The sequence below is a fragment of the Phalangium opilio genome, unplaced genomic scaffold (assembly GCF_054372755.1).
Source record: "Phalangium opilio isolate 3A_F unplaced genomic scaffold, DU_Popi_V2 ptg000003l_1, whole genome shotgun sequence".
Lineage (NCBI taxonomy): Eukaryota > Metazoa > Arthropoda > Arachnida > Opiliones > Phalangiidae > Phalangium > Phalangium opilio.
Window position 1 is genome coordinate 9,421,855 of NW_028324145.1, and position 14,544 is coordinate 9,436,398.

The window sequence follows — 14,544 nt, forward strand, 5'->3', positions numbered from 1 at the left end:
TATTGGATTCATAACTAATGAGTTGTTGACCCTGCATTTTTTAATTAACTTTTAGACAAGTTATAAATACAGACAATGGTTGTATGAAATGTATAGAGTAGCAATGAGAAGTGACAAGAAAAATGTTGTTGAACTAAAATTACTTGTAGTCTTAAATACTTAATTTTTAACCTTCTTTGGAAGCACACGTCACCATCTGCCCCAATCTGATTTTAATATAAATTTAAAAAAACAAACGGGGTTTTTTTTTTAATTTTTTTTTGCTTTTAAACTTATACTTTAAGTATTCTAAATTGTTGGTTGGTCATCAAATACTGGATTATTTCTTTCATATTTATTGTTGTTTGATGAAGTATGATTAATAATTTTTGTTGTAGTTGCAAATTTGTTTTTTTTTTGTGTTCACATCATAAATAGGGATATTAGTTAAAAAAAGAAAAAACTCTTGAAAAATGTATGTTTCTTAAAAATGCTTAAATTTGTTTAACTAAAAAAAAAAACAAAAAAAAAAATATTATTTTGAGAGAAAAACGGGTGACAAAAGCTGCCAACCTTTCTTTACAATCAAGTTTGTTGTTTGTTTGTTAATATTTTGTTGGTACACAAATTAGAAAAAAAGAGAAATTTATACCTAGGTCGACAAAAAACATTTCAGCTACTGAGACAGGACATTATTTTGTTTTTTTTATTTTTTTTTCCTTTAGCACCCAGGGCTGATTGGTTTTTAGTTTTACCTTCTTTTAATTTACCGCATGTGATAATTAAAGCTCTCACAAAGTTCAGTCAAATCACCCTTAAAATCCAAATCAATTGAAAAGTCCAGGTCACGCTAAAAAAAAGTAGAAAATTCATTATTTTTAAATTAATAAATTGAAATTTTGAATTTTTCCATCTAATTAAAGAGATAATTAATTGAAATCCTAATTTTTCCATCTAATTAAAGAGATAATTAATTGAAATCCTAATTTTCCCATCTAATTAAAGAGATAATTAATTGAAATCCTAATTTTTCCATCTAATTAAAGAGATAATTAATTGAAATCCTAATTTTTCCATCTAATTAAAGAGATAATTAATTGAAATCCTAATTTTCCCATCTAATTAAAGAGATAATTAATTGAAATCCTAATTTTCCCATCTAATTAAAGAGATAATTAATTGAAATCCTAATTTTCCCATCTAATTAAAGAGATAATTAATTGAAATCCTAATTTTCCCATCTAATTAAAGAGATAATTAATTGAAATCCTAATTTTCCCATCTAATTAAAGAGATAATTAATTGAAATCCTAATTTTCCCATCTAATTAAAGAGATAATTAATTGAAATCCTAATTTTCCCATCTAATTAAGAGAGATAATTACCTTGTTTTTCGCGTTAGGTTTCATGCTAAATACTCCAAATATCTCTTCCCCTTTTTTGACAGTTAAATACTCGTCAAAATAAAACACAGTTTGCTTCCAATGAGTGTAGGGAGCTTCGGGAGCGGTTGAAAATCCGGTTCTCTTATGGCACTTTGTAAATTCTATATTAAAGAAGGTGACAAAGGCCTGAATGTAATCATCCCTTTTCACTTGCAAGTGAAACGGAGCTTGGAAAGATAAATCCTCCGTCTTTACAGTATATAGATCAACTTCCTATCAGGGAAAAAAATTAAAATCAATTAAAATTTTCAATTAAAAACCTTGAAAAACCATGAAAAATAAAAATCGGTAAATTTAAATTACCTTCAAAAGACAAGAGTTGGTTACAACTTGTTTGGGATCTACTACATCTACTAAAGGCTCAGAAATGGCAACTTTCCTAATACAACTCATGTTAAAGCCATAAACATTGTCCCACCCTAATTTGACCATAAAAAAAGGTTATTAATTAATTAATTATTAAAATAAGTATTTAAGAATAATTAATTAAACTATTTCCCAAAAATTCTTACAATTAATCTTTTCATCTTTGTACTGCCTATCTTCAATGGAGCAAATAAAAAGAGTGGCTCTATCTGGGAACATCAGACCATCGGGTTTCTTAAAATAATTAGTGTTAATTGACTTTAAAATCATGTAAGTTAAAGAAAACCCTAGTCTTAAGGACTAAATAAATAATTAATGGCCATAAAACAACAACTAAATCTCACCAGCCATTTATCCCGGGCAAAAAGAACAGTGTCTAGCATAGACTCGTAGAATAGACAGTAACCCATCCACTCTGAGATGATGATGTCCACTTTTTCAATGCCATCAGGAAGTGTGACTTCTTCAACTTTGCCTTTCACCACAGAGACAACTGAAGAGAAAGATTCTATAATCATCAGCATTAAGCCTTTGCCTCTATAACATTTACAAAATAATGGTTACTTACTATCATCAAGGTGGTTTTCTTTGAGAATCTTTTCAGCGTGTTCTACAATACTAGAACACTCAATCTAAAATTAAATCTCAATTAGCCTTATTCCTGATCAGCGCCACCTACCCATAGCGGCGACTTTGAGAACTACTGTAAGCGGCAAGCCAATCAGATGTCACTAAAATCTGGTGACGTCACTGACTGGCACTCTCGGGTCTTACCAAAAATGACGTCACCAGATTTTAGCGACATCTGATTGGCTTGCCGATTACAGTAGTTCTCAAAGTCACCGCTATGGGTAGGTGGCGCTGATCAGGAATAAGGCTAATTAGATATGAAGAATTTAAGACTTGTTTAAAGGGTTTTTATTAATGCATACCCCAATTACGCGAGTGGCTCCGGCTTTAGCAGCAAACATACAGAGAATTCCAGTGCCACAACCAATGTCTAATACAACTTTCCCTCTAAATAAATGCTTATTATGATACATAGCATTCCTATATGTTAATGTCCTAACTTCATCCTTTAGCATTTCCTAAGATTTAATTATAATAATAGCTTAGCTTTTATGTATTTTCCAATGAAAGAGAGACAACATTACCTCATGGATACCAAAGTGGGCATAGGAATCAAAATAGTAATCTTTCGATGTCATTTCTTCGGGCATATGCGTCGTCAGACCATCCATTTCTTTTAGACATTTCCAGCACAATTTCTTGTTATCCTGATCTTTATTAACAGATTCTACTAAAGGTCCATTTTCTGTGGTTCTTTCCAGAAGGACGGTACCATCTGTGGTTGAAACCTAATAAAAGTGATTGCCTCATATTTTAATACCTTATTAGAAAATAAATTATTAAACTATCGCGTAAATTTTTAATTAATAACAAAAAGGATTGATTGATTTACAAGCCTCCGCCAAGTTGGATGAGATGGGAAGCATGGACCATGGCTGCATGGCAACATGGTCCATACTCCATCATGCCCAATGCTTCTCACTCAAATTTCTCAAAAGGCCTATATTCTATTTAAAATATGGACCCAAATTCCTATCGATTAAGGGGTTATTATTAATTGAAGAGAAACTCTTTAAGGTGAATTAAATGACGAGTTAAAATAAGATTAATAGCGCGTAAAACCATTTTAAGACAATGTAAAAGACGGGCCTTTGTCAACGGTCGCGGCGCCATTAGAACCTTTTGCGGCATCTTGACAATGAGACAAAAATCATGCGGTTTCCCTAGCCTACTGAAAGGATGAAAAAGCCTTTGTGGGCCAAGGCTTAAGATCTAACTCGCCGAATCGAATTATTTAGAGAGATTAATACCGTCGAAATGTCCCGATAGCTTCGTTTACGGTTCACGCGCTTATCGGTATCTTCGCTCATTTATATTACAATTTAAATAATTAAATTAATACAAAATAAACGGTTAATTTATTACCTCCATTTGTTCGGCCATGATGTATAACGAGTGTGTGTGTGAAAGGAACGCCACCTATATAAAACCTTATAGAAAAATTTCCACGTCTTGGCAACACTGTTCTACGATTCTACAGCATAAAATATATTAAAACTGAACTGAATCGTATCAGATAGATTTAGCCGCGAAATTCAAGTAATTTACGCGCCATATTGCAAAAGTCATCAAAAATTGTTTTTAATCTTTGTCCATCTGTTCTCGTTATCCACTGTTGCCTCAAGATAAATAAAATATGGTGTCATATCACCTAACATCTGGCTTAAAGTTTTAGCATCATCCTATTTGTCTGTTGATTCTGTAAACTTGAGCATGGAATTCTGGATGGTAAAAAATATCAGAAAGATATAAACCGGAAGAGTCATTAACAAGGGGAAAAATTATAGAGATGAGGATGGGACCATAGGGCATCATTGTCCATCTCCTGAAGACACCACACGTGCCTGCCACGCGACAATCCCACCAATATTATAAGATGGGATAGTTTTTATGTCCCTTTGCACCTGGCCACTTAGATCTGAGACGCCACGCCAGTACACACCTGGAATAAATGGTTGGTTTTTTTTTTCAATTCAAAATTCATGTAAATTCATCTCAGAGAGATTTCTTAAAATTTTCTTATCTTGTAAACAAATGAAGTCATAGAACAGTCTAAAAAATTCGCGACCTTGATTTTTCTTGAGTGTTAAAATACGTATTTCTTTTTATTCTTTCAAATGGTGAAACATTTTGAAATACTTTTGGAGTTATTTAAAGCCCATCTTAGATGTTATCAGGAATACAATGCAAATAGCCAACATATCTAAGGAATATTTCAACAAAATACACGACATAACGGTGCAAAAATTATTTTTGCATAAAAATATAATGATAGGGTTGATGTTCGAAAGCGTAAAAGAAGAAATTGAATAAAATTCTCCCGTTATTTCATTAATCTCCCCTTTCCCGTTATCATCCATGCGATCCTTAAAGCGTTGAGCTTTTACGTGTTAATTCCTATATTTTATTCCACCAGCTTTAATTTAATAATAATCAATTTAACTTTGTCTCTTTCATCTTGCCGCCCTAATTGATTTATTTCAAGGTTTTTGTCACCTGTCGACAAAATTAAAGTACCATAAACTAGGAATACAATAGAACTTTAGATTAAAATGATGTTAAAATTGCCTGAAGTTTCAATCGTAGATTAGTTAAACTATAAAATAATTTATCTTACATACCAACGTTTATCTCTAGTTAGCTAGGGAAGAAATATTTTTGATCAATATAGTGGCGCCGCCGAGCGAGATAAAAATATATTCTTTACGTAAAAACGTTAAATTATAATTAATTTTCATTTTTCAAATGAGTTAATAGATCAAATACATCTTTCTTAATTAAAGCTAAAAAATAATTGAAAAAAAATTTCTACTGCATTGGCCGGGAGTCGAACCCGGGTCAACTGCTTGGAAGGCAGCTATTCTCACCGCTATACCACCAATGCTTGAGAAACTACGAACTTGTATTTAGTTATATTACTACTATAAAGGGAAATAGATTTTTTTGGATGTAAAAAGATACCTTTTACTCTATGAAATACGACACATTTTTAAGTCTAGATTAAAAAAAATAAAATAAGACCAATTTACCTATAAATACATATTTAAATTTTCAAAAAACGAGAAAAAAATATTCAACTGCATTGGCCGGGAGTCGAACCCGGGTCAACTGCTTGGAAGGCAGCTATTCTCACCGCTATACCACCAATGCTTGTATAACAATTCGGTCTTACGTCACCGGTTTTGCAATATTTGATTTTTAAAGGGCTACATTCGAAACCATGTTTATCTTATCTCACAACCCTTCCACGTCACCAGAAGAATGTAGAACGTTTTGTAAGCCTAATGGGATAAACAAGACCGTTGCTAAACATTTTTTTAGCATAGTTAAAATTAACTATAGGCTTTATAATTCCCCTTGCACTTTAAATCACACACATAAATATTCACGAATGATGTCAATCATTTCATTTGAGAATGATAGTTGAAAGAATTATGTGCTCTTACCCCCTTAGGTGTTTAGCGGCCAAGGTCACTTCTGTTTTTATGCGGCAATAAATTCCCGGGCCGCCGGGGCAAAAAAAAACAATAGAATAATTATATTATTTAAAAAAAATTAAAAAAAACATACAACTGCATTGGCCGGGAGTCGAACCCGGGTCAACTGCTTGGAAGGCAGCTATTCTCACCGCTATACCACCAATGCTTGAGATGATGCGTCTTATAAAATCGGCGTATTAGAAAAATAATATTTAAAGGGCTATTCACACGAATTTTTAAAGGAAATTTGAATGATTTCTAAAAGGTTTTTTCTGGGATTTTATTTCGAGTTAAAGGGAGTATAAGGTAACTAAAATTTTAGTCTTTTCCCCACTAGGTGACCCTACCTTAATTTCGGTCTTTATGCTCTCCTTAGCTCGGTTTTCAAGGGAATGTAACCTGTAAAGTGGTTTTTGGGAATGATACCTTATAACACACCGCTCGTTAACCTTTGTAATAAAATGGGAAGAACTACAAAAGTTTCTGCAACTGTTTGACCTTAGTTCCGCGTACAAAAAAATTGCTCTTATATTCCCTTTACACTGAATTATGATTAAATTAGGCTGAAGTTATCAAAAACTAGATACGGAAGTGGAAGCCTTCAACGTATTTTTCTTTTGTTCCAAAAATTCAGAGAATAAGAAATGTTTTGACTTAAAAAAATTAACTAGGCTAATAGTGAAATAAAAAAATATTCGACTGCATTGGCCGGGAGTCGAACCCGGGTCAACTGCTTGGAAGGCAGCTATTCTCACCGCTATACCACCAATGCTTGAAGATTATCGTCTTTAAAAATACACAAATCAAGAAAACAAGTTCCTAAAGCTACGTATCAGTTGAAACAAAATTCAAGATCGAACCGGTTAAAAAAACTTACAAATATTATTTTTGCAGATAGAGCTATCTTAGAAGCTTTAGTGTGACGTCACCTATGCTATTTGCTCATAAAACCAAAGTGGTACCCGAGCATGGCCGTCCAATGCCAAAGCTAAGCCCCCTGACGTTTTACATAGGCACTGACGTCACAACTGTGATTGGCAGAAAAATAAAGGGAATGTTCAAATTCTCTGCAAGACTCTAGGCTTTAAAGGGAATATAACCTCCAATGTATTTTTTACGGATTACACCCCTGAATAAGCCTTGACATTTAACTACATTTCATTTTAAACAATCAACTACATTTAAATTAGGCTAAGAAAATGATATATTTTGCTATAACATAAAAAAAAAACTAACTTTATGGTGATAAATTTATTGACCTATTCCATACCTATAAACTAACACGTAAATAAAAAACAATGGTTCTTTAGCATACAATAACTGAATATAAATAGATGTTGGTAGTAAACTATAAGCACTCTCGTTCCGGTAATCCTGCAGACATGTAATGGTAATATTTCTTTAAACTGTATAAAATATCACAACTAATGTAAACGCGAAGTACTACTTCTAGAAATTATAAAGTTAATTATTAGAGTATACAAACTTTAATTCTTTAACCTCTACGTGAACACATCAATGGCGACGGAGGCGAGATGATTCTCAACTTACTGCTTAACTGATCTACCACAAGCCCAGTGCTTCTACCTACCATCATCTCGGTTACGCTTAACAACGAGACTACCGCTCATCTCTTACCGAGACTGCAACAACACGACGTCCGACTACACACCATCATGTCTGCCATGGGAATCTCGCCTACCTTTGACGACTGCGACCAACCTTTCTCGATTTACGCTGAGAGGGTAGACCTCTACTTCATTGCAAATCAAATCCAAGACGATAACAGAAAAAGGGCAGCTTTCCTAACCTTAATTGGCTCCAAAACCTACGTCACTCTCCGAGGATTAATTAAACCGGCTGCTCTCACAGACAAGACTTACAAAGAACTGGTGAAGACCCTCAATGACCACTACAATCCACCTCCTTCAGAAATTATGGAGAGACTACGCTTTCAACAACGTAATCGATTACCAAATGAGTCAGTGGCAACCTATTTAGCCGTTTCATCGCTGGAATTCAAAATAATGCAATCCAGGTCCGTCTTTTAGCCGAACCCCAGCCGCTAACATTACAGAAGGCCCAAGACATTGCCTTGGCGGTCGAATCAGCTACAAATAACCTACGGGAACTGGCGGGATCAACACAAGCACCACCTACTGATGTCCACAAAGTGTACAATCATCACAAGAAGCCTTACAAACTCGTCGACAATGATCCGTCATCACGATCTAATCACAATGGTTCACGTAATTATGAAGGGACACCTATCACTAAACCTTCCTGCTACAGATGTGGCAAAACGTCCCATCGTGCGGATTCCTGCAAATTCCGTTCAGCGAAATGCAGCTATTGCAACAAAATTGGCCACTTAGCTGCAATTTGCCTGACAGCTGCCAGAGACCGGAAGTCCACTCCCTCTGAAAATCACAAACACCAGCCTGTCTACCGAAAGATTCACACAGTCGAAGACTCCATCAAATCGGCCGATTGTCATCAAGAGTACCACCTCTTTCAACTCACTGCCTTACCAGCGCAATAAATTTATTGACCTATTCCATACCTATAAACTAACACGTAAATAATAAACAATGTTCTTTAGCATACAATAACTGAATATAAATAGATGTTGGTAGTAAACTCTAGGCACTCTCGTTCCCGTAATCCTGCAGACATGTAATGGTCATATTTCTTTTAACTGTATAAAATATCATAACTAATGTAAACGCGAAGTACTACTTCTAGAAATTATAAAGTAATAATAAAGTTAATTATTAGAGTATACAAAACTATAATTCTCTACGTGAACACATCAGAAAAGGAGGAATTTTTTTTTGGTCTTTTAATGCTGGGAATTAGACTTAATAAAAAATATAGACTTAAAAATTTAGCAAATAGTGAAATAAAAAAATATTCGACTGCATTGGCCGGGAGTCGAACCCGGGTCAACTGCTTGGAAGGCAGCTATTCTCACCGCTATACCACCAATGCTTGACAAAACGTACCAATGACGATCTTAGGAAAATAAATAATTAAAGGGGTAGTATCACGGTTGGGTTTTTAAAATAATTTTACCCTTCAGTTCCCAAAAACTAGCAACGAAATGAAAAGCTTTTAATGCAACTTATTAAAATATTTAAGCTCTAAAATTAGAATAATGTGAAATAAAAAATATTCAACTGCATTGGCCGGGAGTCGAACCCGGGTCAACTGCTTGGAAGGCAGCTATTCTCACCGCTATACCACCAATGCTTGAAATTTATATCCATTAAAAATGACCAGTTTCCCCAAATACGCAAAGGGGAAGATTTAAATAACCAGAGCGCGAAAGCAGGTTTTACGTTTGGGGAAATTCACTAAAGAAAAGATACAACGCGTCGACTCTCTACACAAAACGAAGATGAACACTCATTTTATTTTTTTAATAATTCTGGGACAAAAATTGGAATAAACTATAAGTACTTTGTTATCTTAACCAGGGTAGAGAGAGAGGGGCCAGTGGGAAGGGTATTTGCTAACGAGATAAAACGAGGATATCGTAGTGTCGCAAAATGAGAAAATAATTGAGTCAAGCACGATTTCCTATGCCAGAATGAAGATAAAAAATTAAACCGAAATGATTTTTCCCAACTACCGGCCACTTTTAATTAAAACTCGCGCTCTATAACGACCTATTGTCACTATTTTTGTCCGTGTTTTAATGCCCCAGCCCTTTTCCACTTTTTTTAAATGAATCTATGTTTACGAAATTACTCCCCTTGTCTATTGTCTGTCACTTTAAATAACAAAGATATTGACTGTTTAATCATTAAAACGAGACCTACAAGTGAGTGTTATTCACCTCTACAAATTTTAAATCTTACCTTAACTCGCAATTTAACGTAAGGATGATTTTCGCGACTCCAACTTCTGTCGTTGCTAAAGAACTACCTACTTGTGAAAGAGACCTTACAAACTTAATTGACCTACAAGAAATATACTTAATTATTCTCTTTTAACAATGGTTTTAACAGATGTAAGTGAACTCGGTGTCTCTACACTCTTTAACCACCATGGCCGCCATTTTATTTTCAATAACCCTTCAACCCTTGTTTGTCCTTGAGTAGGTCAAAAGCGTAAGGTCATTACCGGTCATCGTCTGCTATGAAAGTCAAACTAACCCTAATGAAAAAAAAAAAAGATTTGCCAAGGCTTAACAATGGACATGTACATCCTCAGTTTTTTCGAAACTTAATTTAAATATGAATAGACATCCACGCGATTATCGATAGGGGCACCCAATGGTTTCCTCTTTATAGATGTTTTTCAATCGAAATTGTGGGTGAAAAAAAGAAGGTTTTGTCGGTGGAAAATGGCGGAAATAGTTCCGTTTTATTTCATAAGACACGCGCGTCCTGGCTGCTTGTCAAAAGCAAATAAACTAAAGGGGGAGTTTACCCTTACCTTCTGTAGGTATAGTTTACTCAGTTAGGCCTTTGCTTTAGCATGCAGGGGTTCCGTTACGAGAGCACCCAAGGGTAAACAAGCGAAGCAAACAGGAAACCCGGGCTCTTCCTCCATTGTATCGCTAAGCCTAAAGAGAGGCCCCTGGTTGGTTTCCAGACTCGTGGTGGTAATGTTTATATCATAAAGGGTGACTCCACGCGCACACTCACGTCATCAGAATTGAGTAAACAAGGGTTCCGTTAGGTCTTCCAGGGACCAGCCCCAGAACCCAGGTAAGCGCGCAAATAAGGAAGGGGTCTCGTGATATTCAAATTAATGTCACTGACTTTATAATGTCTTCGAATGAAAAAAAAAAATATTATTTTAAATTGCTAATTTATTCCAATAAAATTCTAGGGTTTCAGGCAATTATGTAAATAGCTTTAAGAAACTTTTAATAACAATAGGGGAATTTTTAATTGGAATTGGTTAACGCTTAAGGAGGTAGATTTAAAAATATACTTTTTTTAGAGATGCTAAGCCTAATTATCATCAAACCTTAAATGTTTTTGAGACCGTTTTTAGCGAGAGTGACCAACGACGTTTGCAGCTTTCACTATCGAACTTTAACCATATTAGAATAATACAATTTTTATTCACTATCGGAATACATATATATTGTTACGATTGTGGCGGCACTTTACAGCTGGTGATAGGCCTTGTCGAGGGGTGGGAGGGGGGACAGAAGCTCGCGCCAGAACAAGGGAAAATCGACCATCGCGAAATAAAAAGCCGATATTTCTCCGATCATCGAAAAATATAGCGGAGTTGGCGCGTGCCACCATACAGAACCATGCGTGGATGTTGAGAAGCAGGAGGATATGCAGGAGAAGGGGAAAAGGGAGAGGGAGAAAGTGTCGGGATAGCTAAGCCTAATGCAGGAAAGAGGGGGAGGTATTAACAAAGGTTAAATCCGAGGTCATAGTCGCCGACATTAAACTTTTTGCCGGAACAGTGTGTGTGAGTGTGTGTTTTTTTATTCCTTGAAAGTTGATTAACAACGAAGTTACGAATAAGCAAGTATAACTTCCCAATCATATTTGAACCCAATTAAAACTGAAGTTACCTAATTGAAAGCATTATTCTTGAGCATCACCCTTCTAGTTTAGAGTCAAAACAGAAGAACCGTTGTCAGTGTATTAGAAACTTTAGCCGCAAACTAACATCGTTACAACAAACCAGGCTGTTAGTAAATAACGTTCACGTCAAAACTTCTAGATAAATCTACTTCTGTCTATCCCAATACTCTCATCCGAGGATGGAGTCTGAATATATTTTGGAAGAGGAGAGAAAGCGGCGGCGGCGGAATTGAACTGATGCGGATTGTAGTAGTAACTCGGAAATAAAGAATGGAAGAAAAGGAGAGGGAAACCGTTTTGGGGCATTTCCTCCGCGTTTTCCCTTTTTTTTTTTTGCGCAATCTTTTTTATTTTCCGCGTGGTAGTACTCCCCCGAACGACCTGATGGTCCTTTGTGGCTTATAACATCCACCCTCGACACGCGCCTGGACCTTTTCTAGATCATCAAATATTCTAACGGAAAAAATGAGATGAGAAAGGGAGAGCAGAGAGAGAGAGAGAGTTTCCGATCAGACGACTCTCGGTTTTCATGATCGGAAAATAACGGTGCGAAAAATATTAGACCGATGTGTAAATATGTTTTTGGAATAAATTCCCATTGAATGTTTTGAACATTCAAAACGTCTGGAAGGTTATTTTTCCCATGTCGTAGTCATAAATATTAATCATTTAGACTAATCATTAGTTTATAAGATATGTTGACCTACGTCACTTCATGACAAGCTCTCAGTAACCAGTGACAAACTTATGGAACATATCTTATGAACTTATGGACTAATTTAGATTGAATAAAAACTGTTACTATACGTAAGAAATTTTAAATTAAAATTTTGAAAGAGGTTTAAAAAGAAATCGCTTTCAATTATTGATAAGAAAGGTTTCTCTTTTTAAATTAAAAGGTTAATGAAATGGTACTACACTAACAGCAGCAAGTAATATCAATTTGGTTCATTTAGCATACCTAAAGCATCGTGATGCTATTAGTCGACCTTACAAAAGTGATGATAATCACAAAAACACGGCGATCACGATTATTTCACTCTCTCCCAAATAAAAATCGAAATCTATTTAAAAAAAAAAAAGGTTTTTCGTTTGGAAAAAATATTAAGGCAGTCTTTTCGTGATTTCCAAAATAACCCAACAATACTTACGTAAAAAAAAAATTCTTTTCAATATTCACGATGCTGGTAGCAGACTTCTCTAGCCCCCCTGAATGACTACGGTCCCCCATCTAAATCAGGGAAACCCCTGATAGAAAATTCAAATCAACCTTAGACCAGTAACGAAAGCGGAAAGACCCGTCTATAATCCTTGACTGACTCCAAAGTATCGTAGTTAGCTAGAAATTGCCCCATCATTCTGAGCCAAATTTGGTTGAGGGGAGCAGATAGAGAAGGAAGAAATATCTGAAGTTGTTATTCCGTTCGGTTTGAGAGTTCGATTCCAATTCGAAATTTTTCTCCCATTGTGTCTAATCCCCGGGCAAGGGGTGAATTAAGAGAAAAGAGGGAGGGGGGGGGTAGGTCGAACCCCCGAAATTTCGGTACCCAGAGACCAGACCAGGGGGATTGTTATAAACGCAGACACTTTTGTAAAACGCCTGGCCACCAAAAAAAGGAGCTCTTTTCTACAACGTACGTTTTTCACGAGTTGATTCTCCGATTCTGAATCAGACATTCAGACAGAATACATACGTATATATATAGAAAGAGAATGAAAGTGCAAAACCGCTCGAAAACGCATTCTACCTTGAATATGGATGGGAGAATATTAGTGGGGCTCTCGATCCGTTATTTTTAACTGTTAACTTATCGAAGGGACGTCGTGTAACGTGAGAGTTGGAAGAGTTACCAGACCATCATACTGGGCTTTTCCTATGAAGAAAAAAAAAAACCCAAAAAAAGGTTTTATTGTAAATGAAGACCTAATTTCAGTTTGAACAAATTGGGGAGGTTTCCTAGACTATCTGGTCTTTGTGCAGAATTTAACAAAAAAAGCACCATTAGCATCTATACATAGGAGCCAGGCTAATTGACGGACAAAGTGCAGTAAAAAGTGTATAGCCTAGCCTCCTGCGGTGTAATTGTAAATGGTATTAGTCCTCCTAGTCTGAAAACTATGTATTGATATTCTACAATATCATTAATTTCTACAACAGAAGTTAAAAACTAACTCGTTTTCTCTGACATTTTAGATCTATTTAGAAGATCGCAAGGTTTTTCGCTCACTGAAAGAAGTCACTATCTAGTCAAGTACCACAACTCTCCGACATACTGAAATTAACCCTTTCAGATAATTGTCTAATCGTCTCACGTCTTTCTAGCACGGTCATTAATCCCGCAGATTCCGCCCAAAATTAATAATCGAGGTGCATAGAACAACCTCATTAAAATTATTTTCATTTGCACGGGGGTCAACACGAGAAACACGAACACGCTATCTCGTTACCCACGTGATTTTTTTTTTAACTTTCAAATGAGACTAGCGAACACTAGTCAGCTAGAGCAAAGATTAAAAGCCTGGATGGGTCTCCCCCGTGTTACAATGATCCCCTTCAAATTTACAGCTGCTTATGGCTAGGGGTATATACAGTAAGTTGAACCTGGTGGTGCTTGGACGGACTCTTGATTGTCGCGAGAGTTGGCGCTAAAAAGCAGATGCACTCGCTGCGCTGAAGGGGACCCACAGCGACACGCGCCATCGTCTTTATTATAACATCCACACAAATTTCGTCGGTGACCGAGGGGTGGCTAACCTTTGACTTATTATAAACTTATTGATGATGAACGAAAACTGCCCAATTCGTGAAATTGTACGAGGTCGGAATCTACCAGCGGTGTTTCCGGAAATTGACAAGCGAGTATGTAAAGAGACAAGACGTGGCAAAAGTGTTGTTGTTGACGGTGCTCAGCAAGACATACATAACCAATCTCTTTGGTATATGCACTGAACGCCCCCGTGTGACGTCAACAGTAAATCCATGGAAAAACAAGCTGTAAGGTGCCCAAACAAGTTTATGAATCCTCTATAGACTCATTTAAGAGTGCAATTCAAAAGGCTATCTATAACAGACTGAAAACC

General features: G+C 35.9%; 2 protein-coding genes and 6 non-coding genes across 10 annotated transcripts; 1 reads left to right on the forward strand and 7 right to left on the reverse strand.

Annotated features, from left to right (window-relative positions):
• Positions 1-2: 2 nt before the first annotated feature.
• On the reverse strand, positions 3-3,916 carry Art1 (arginine methyltransferase 1). 3 transcript variants are annotated; one of them, XM_089840487.1, is made up of 9 exons: positions 3,786-3,916; positions 2,945-3,148; positions 2,723-2,878; positions 2,359-2,422; positions 2,135-2,298; positions 1,937-2,024; positions 1,728-1,843; positions 1,365-1,637; positions 3-829 (listed from the first exon to the last, which is right to left on the reverse strand). In XM_089840487.1, the coding sequence occupies exons 1-9, from the start codon at positions 3,801-3,803 to the stop codon at positions 746-748; spliced, it is 1,167 nt and encodes a 388-aa protein (XP_089696613.1). In that variant the 5' UTR covers positions 3,804-3,916; the 3' UTR covers positions 3-745. The 3 variants fall into 3 exon arrangements, with proteins under 3 accessions (XP_089696613.1, XP_089696602.1, XP_089696607.1); XM_089840476.1 differs by lacking the exon at positions 3,786-3,916 and adding an exon at positions 3,671-3,745; XM_089840481.1 differs by lacking the exon at positions 3,786-3,916 and having other exon boundaries at positions 2,135-2,283.
• A 1,316-nt stretch (positions 3,917-5,232) lies between these two features.
• TRNAG-UCC (transfer RNA glycine (anticodon UCC)) lies at positions 5,233-5,304 on the reverse strand. The gene has a single exon. It is a non-coding gene; the product is annotated as a tRNA-Gly (tRNA).
• Positions 5,305-5,498: 194 nt separating this feature from the next.
• TRNAG-UCC (transfer RNA glycine (anticodon UCC)) lies at positions 5,499-5,570 on the reverse strand. The gene has a single exon. It is a non-coding gene; the product is annotated as a tRNA-Gly (tRNA).
• A 423-nt stretch (positions 5,571-5,993) lies between these two features.
• On the reverse strand, positions 5,994-6,065 carry TRNAG-UCC (transfer RNA glycine (anticodon UCC)). Its single transcript has one exon. It is a non-coding gene; the product is annotated as a tRNA-Gly (tRNA).
• Positions 6,066-6,599: 534 nt separating this feature from the next.
• On the reverse strand, positions 6,600-6,671 carry TRNAG-UCC (transfer RNA glycine (anticodon UCC)). Its single transcript has one exon. It is a non-coding gene; the product is annotated as a tRNA-Gly (tRNA).
• A 904-nt stretch (positions 6,672-7,575) lies between these two features.
• LOC149717665 (uncharacterized) lies at positions 7,576-8,441 on the forward strand. The gene is made up of 2 exons (XM_089834705.1): positions 7,576-7,861; positions 7,951-8,441. Exons 1-2 carry the CDS (start codon positions 7,576-7,578, stop codon positions 8,439-8,441), a joined length of 777 nt encoding a protein of 258 aa, XP_089690831.1.
• A 377-nt stretch (positions 8,442-8,818) lies between these two features.
• On the reverse strand, positions 8,819-8,890 carry TRNAG-UCC (transfer RNA glycine (anticodon UCC)). The gene has a single exon. It is a non-coding gene; the product is annotated as a tRNA-Gly (tRNA).
• Positions 8,891-9,079: 189 nt separating this feature from the next.
• On the reverse strand, positions 9,080-9,151 carry TRNAG-UCC (transfer RNA glycine (anticodon UCC)). The gene has a single exon. It is a non-coding gene; the product is annotated as a tRNA-Gly (tRNA).
• Positions 9,152-14,544: the final 5,393 nt, after the last annotated feature.

Excerpts from the sequence above, each read along its gene's own strand:
- Art1 (XM_089840476.1), bottom strand. The coding sequence starts at position 3,730 with ATGAGCGAAGATACCGATAAGCGCGTGAACCGTAAACGAAGCTATCGG. Across the intron at positions 2,423-2,722 it reads GAGCCACTCGCGTAATTGGG|ATTGAGTGTTCTAGTATTGT; the intron begins GTATGCATTAAT and ends ATTTAATTTTAG. Across the intron at positions 830-1,364 it reads AACCTAACGCGAAAAACAAG|CGTGACCTGGACTTTTCAAT; the intron begins GTAATTATCTCT and ends ACTTTTTTTTAG.
- LOC149717665 (XM_089834705.1), top strand. The coding sequence starts at position 7,576 with ATGTCTGCCATGGGAATCTCGCCTACCTTTGACGACTGCGACCAACCT. Across the intron at positions 7,862-7,950 it reads GAGACTACGCTTTCAACAAC|CCGAACCCCAGCCGCTAACA; the intron begins GTAATCGATTAC and ends TCCGTCTTTTAG.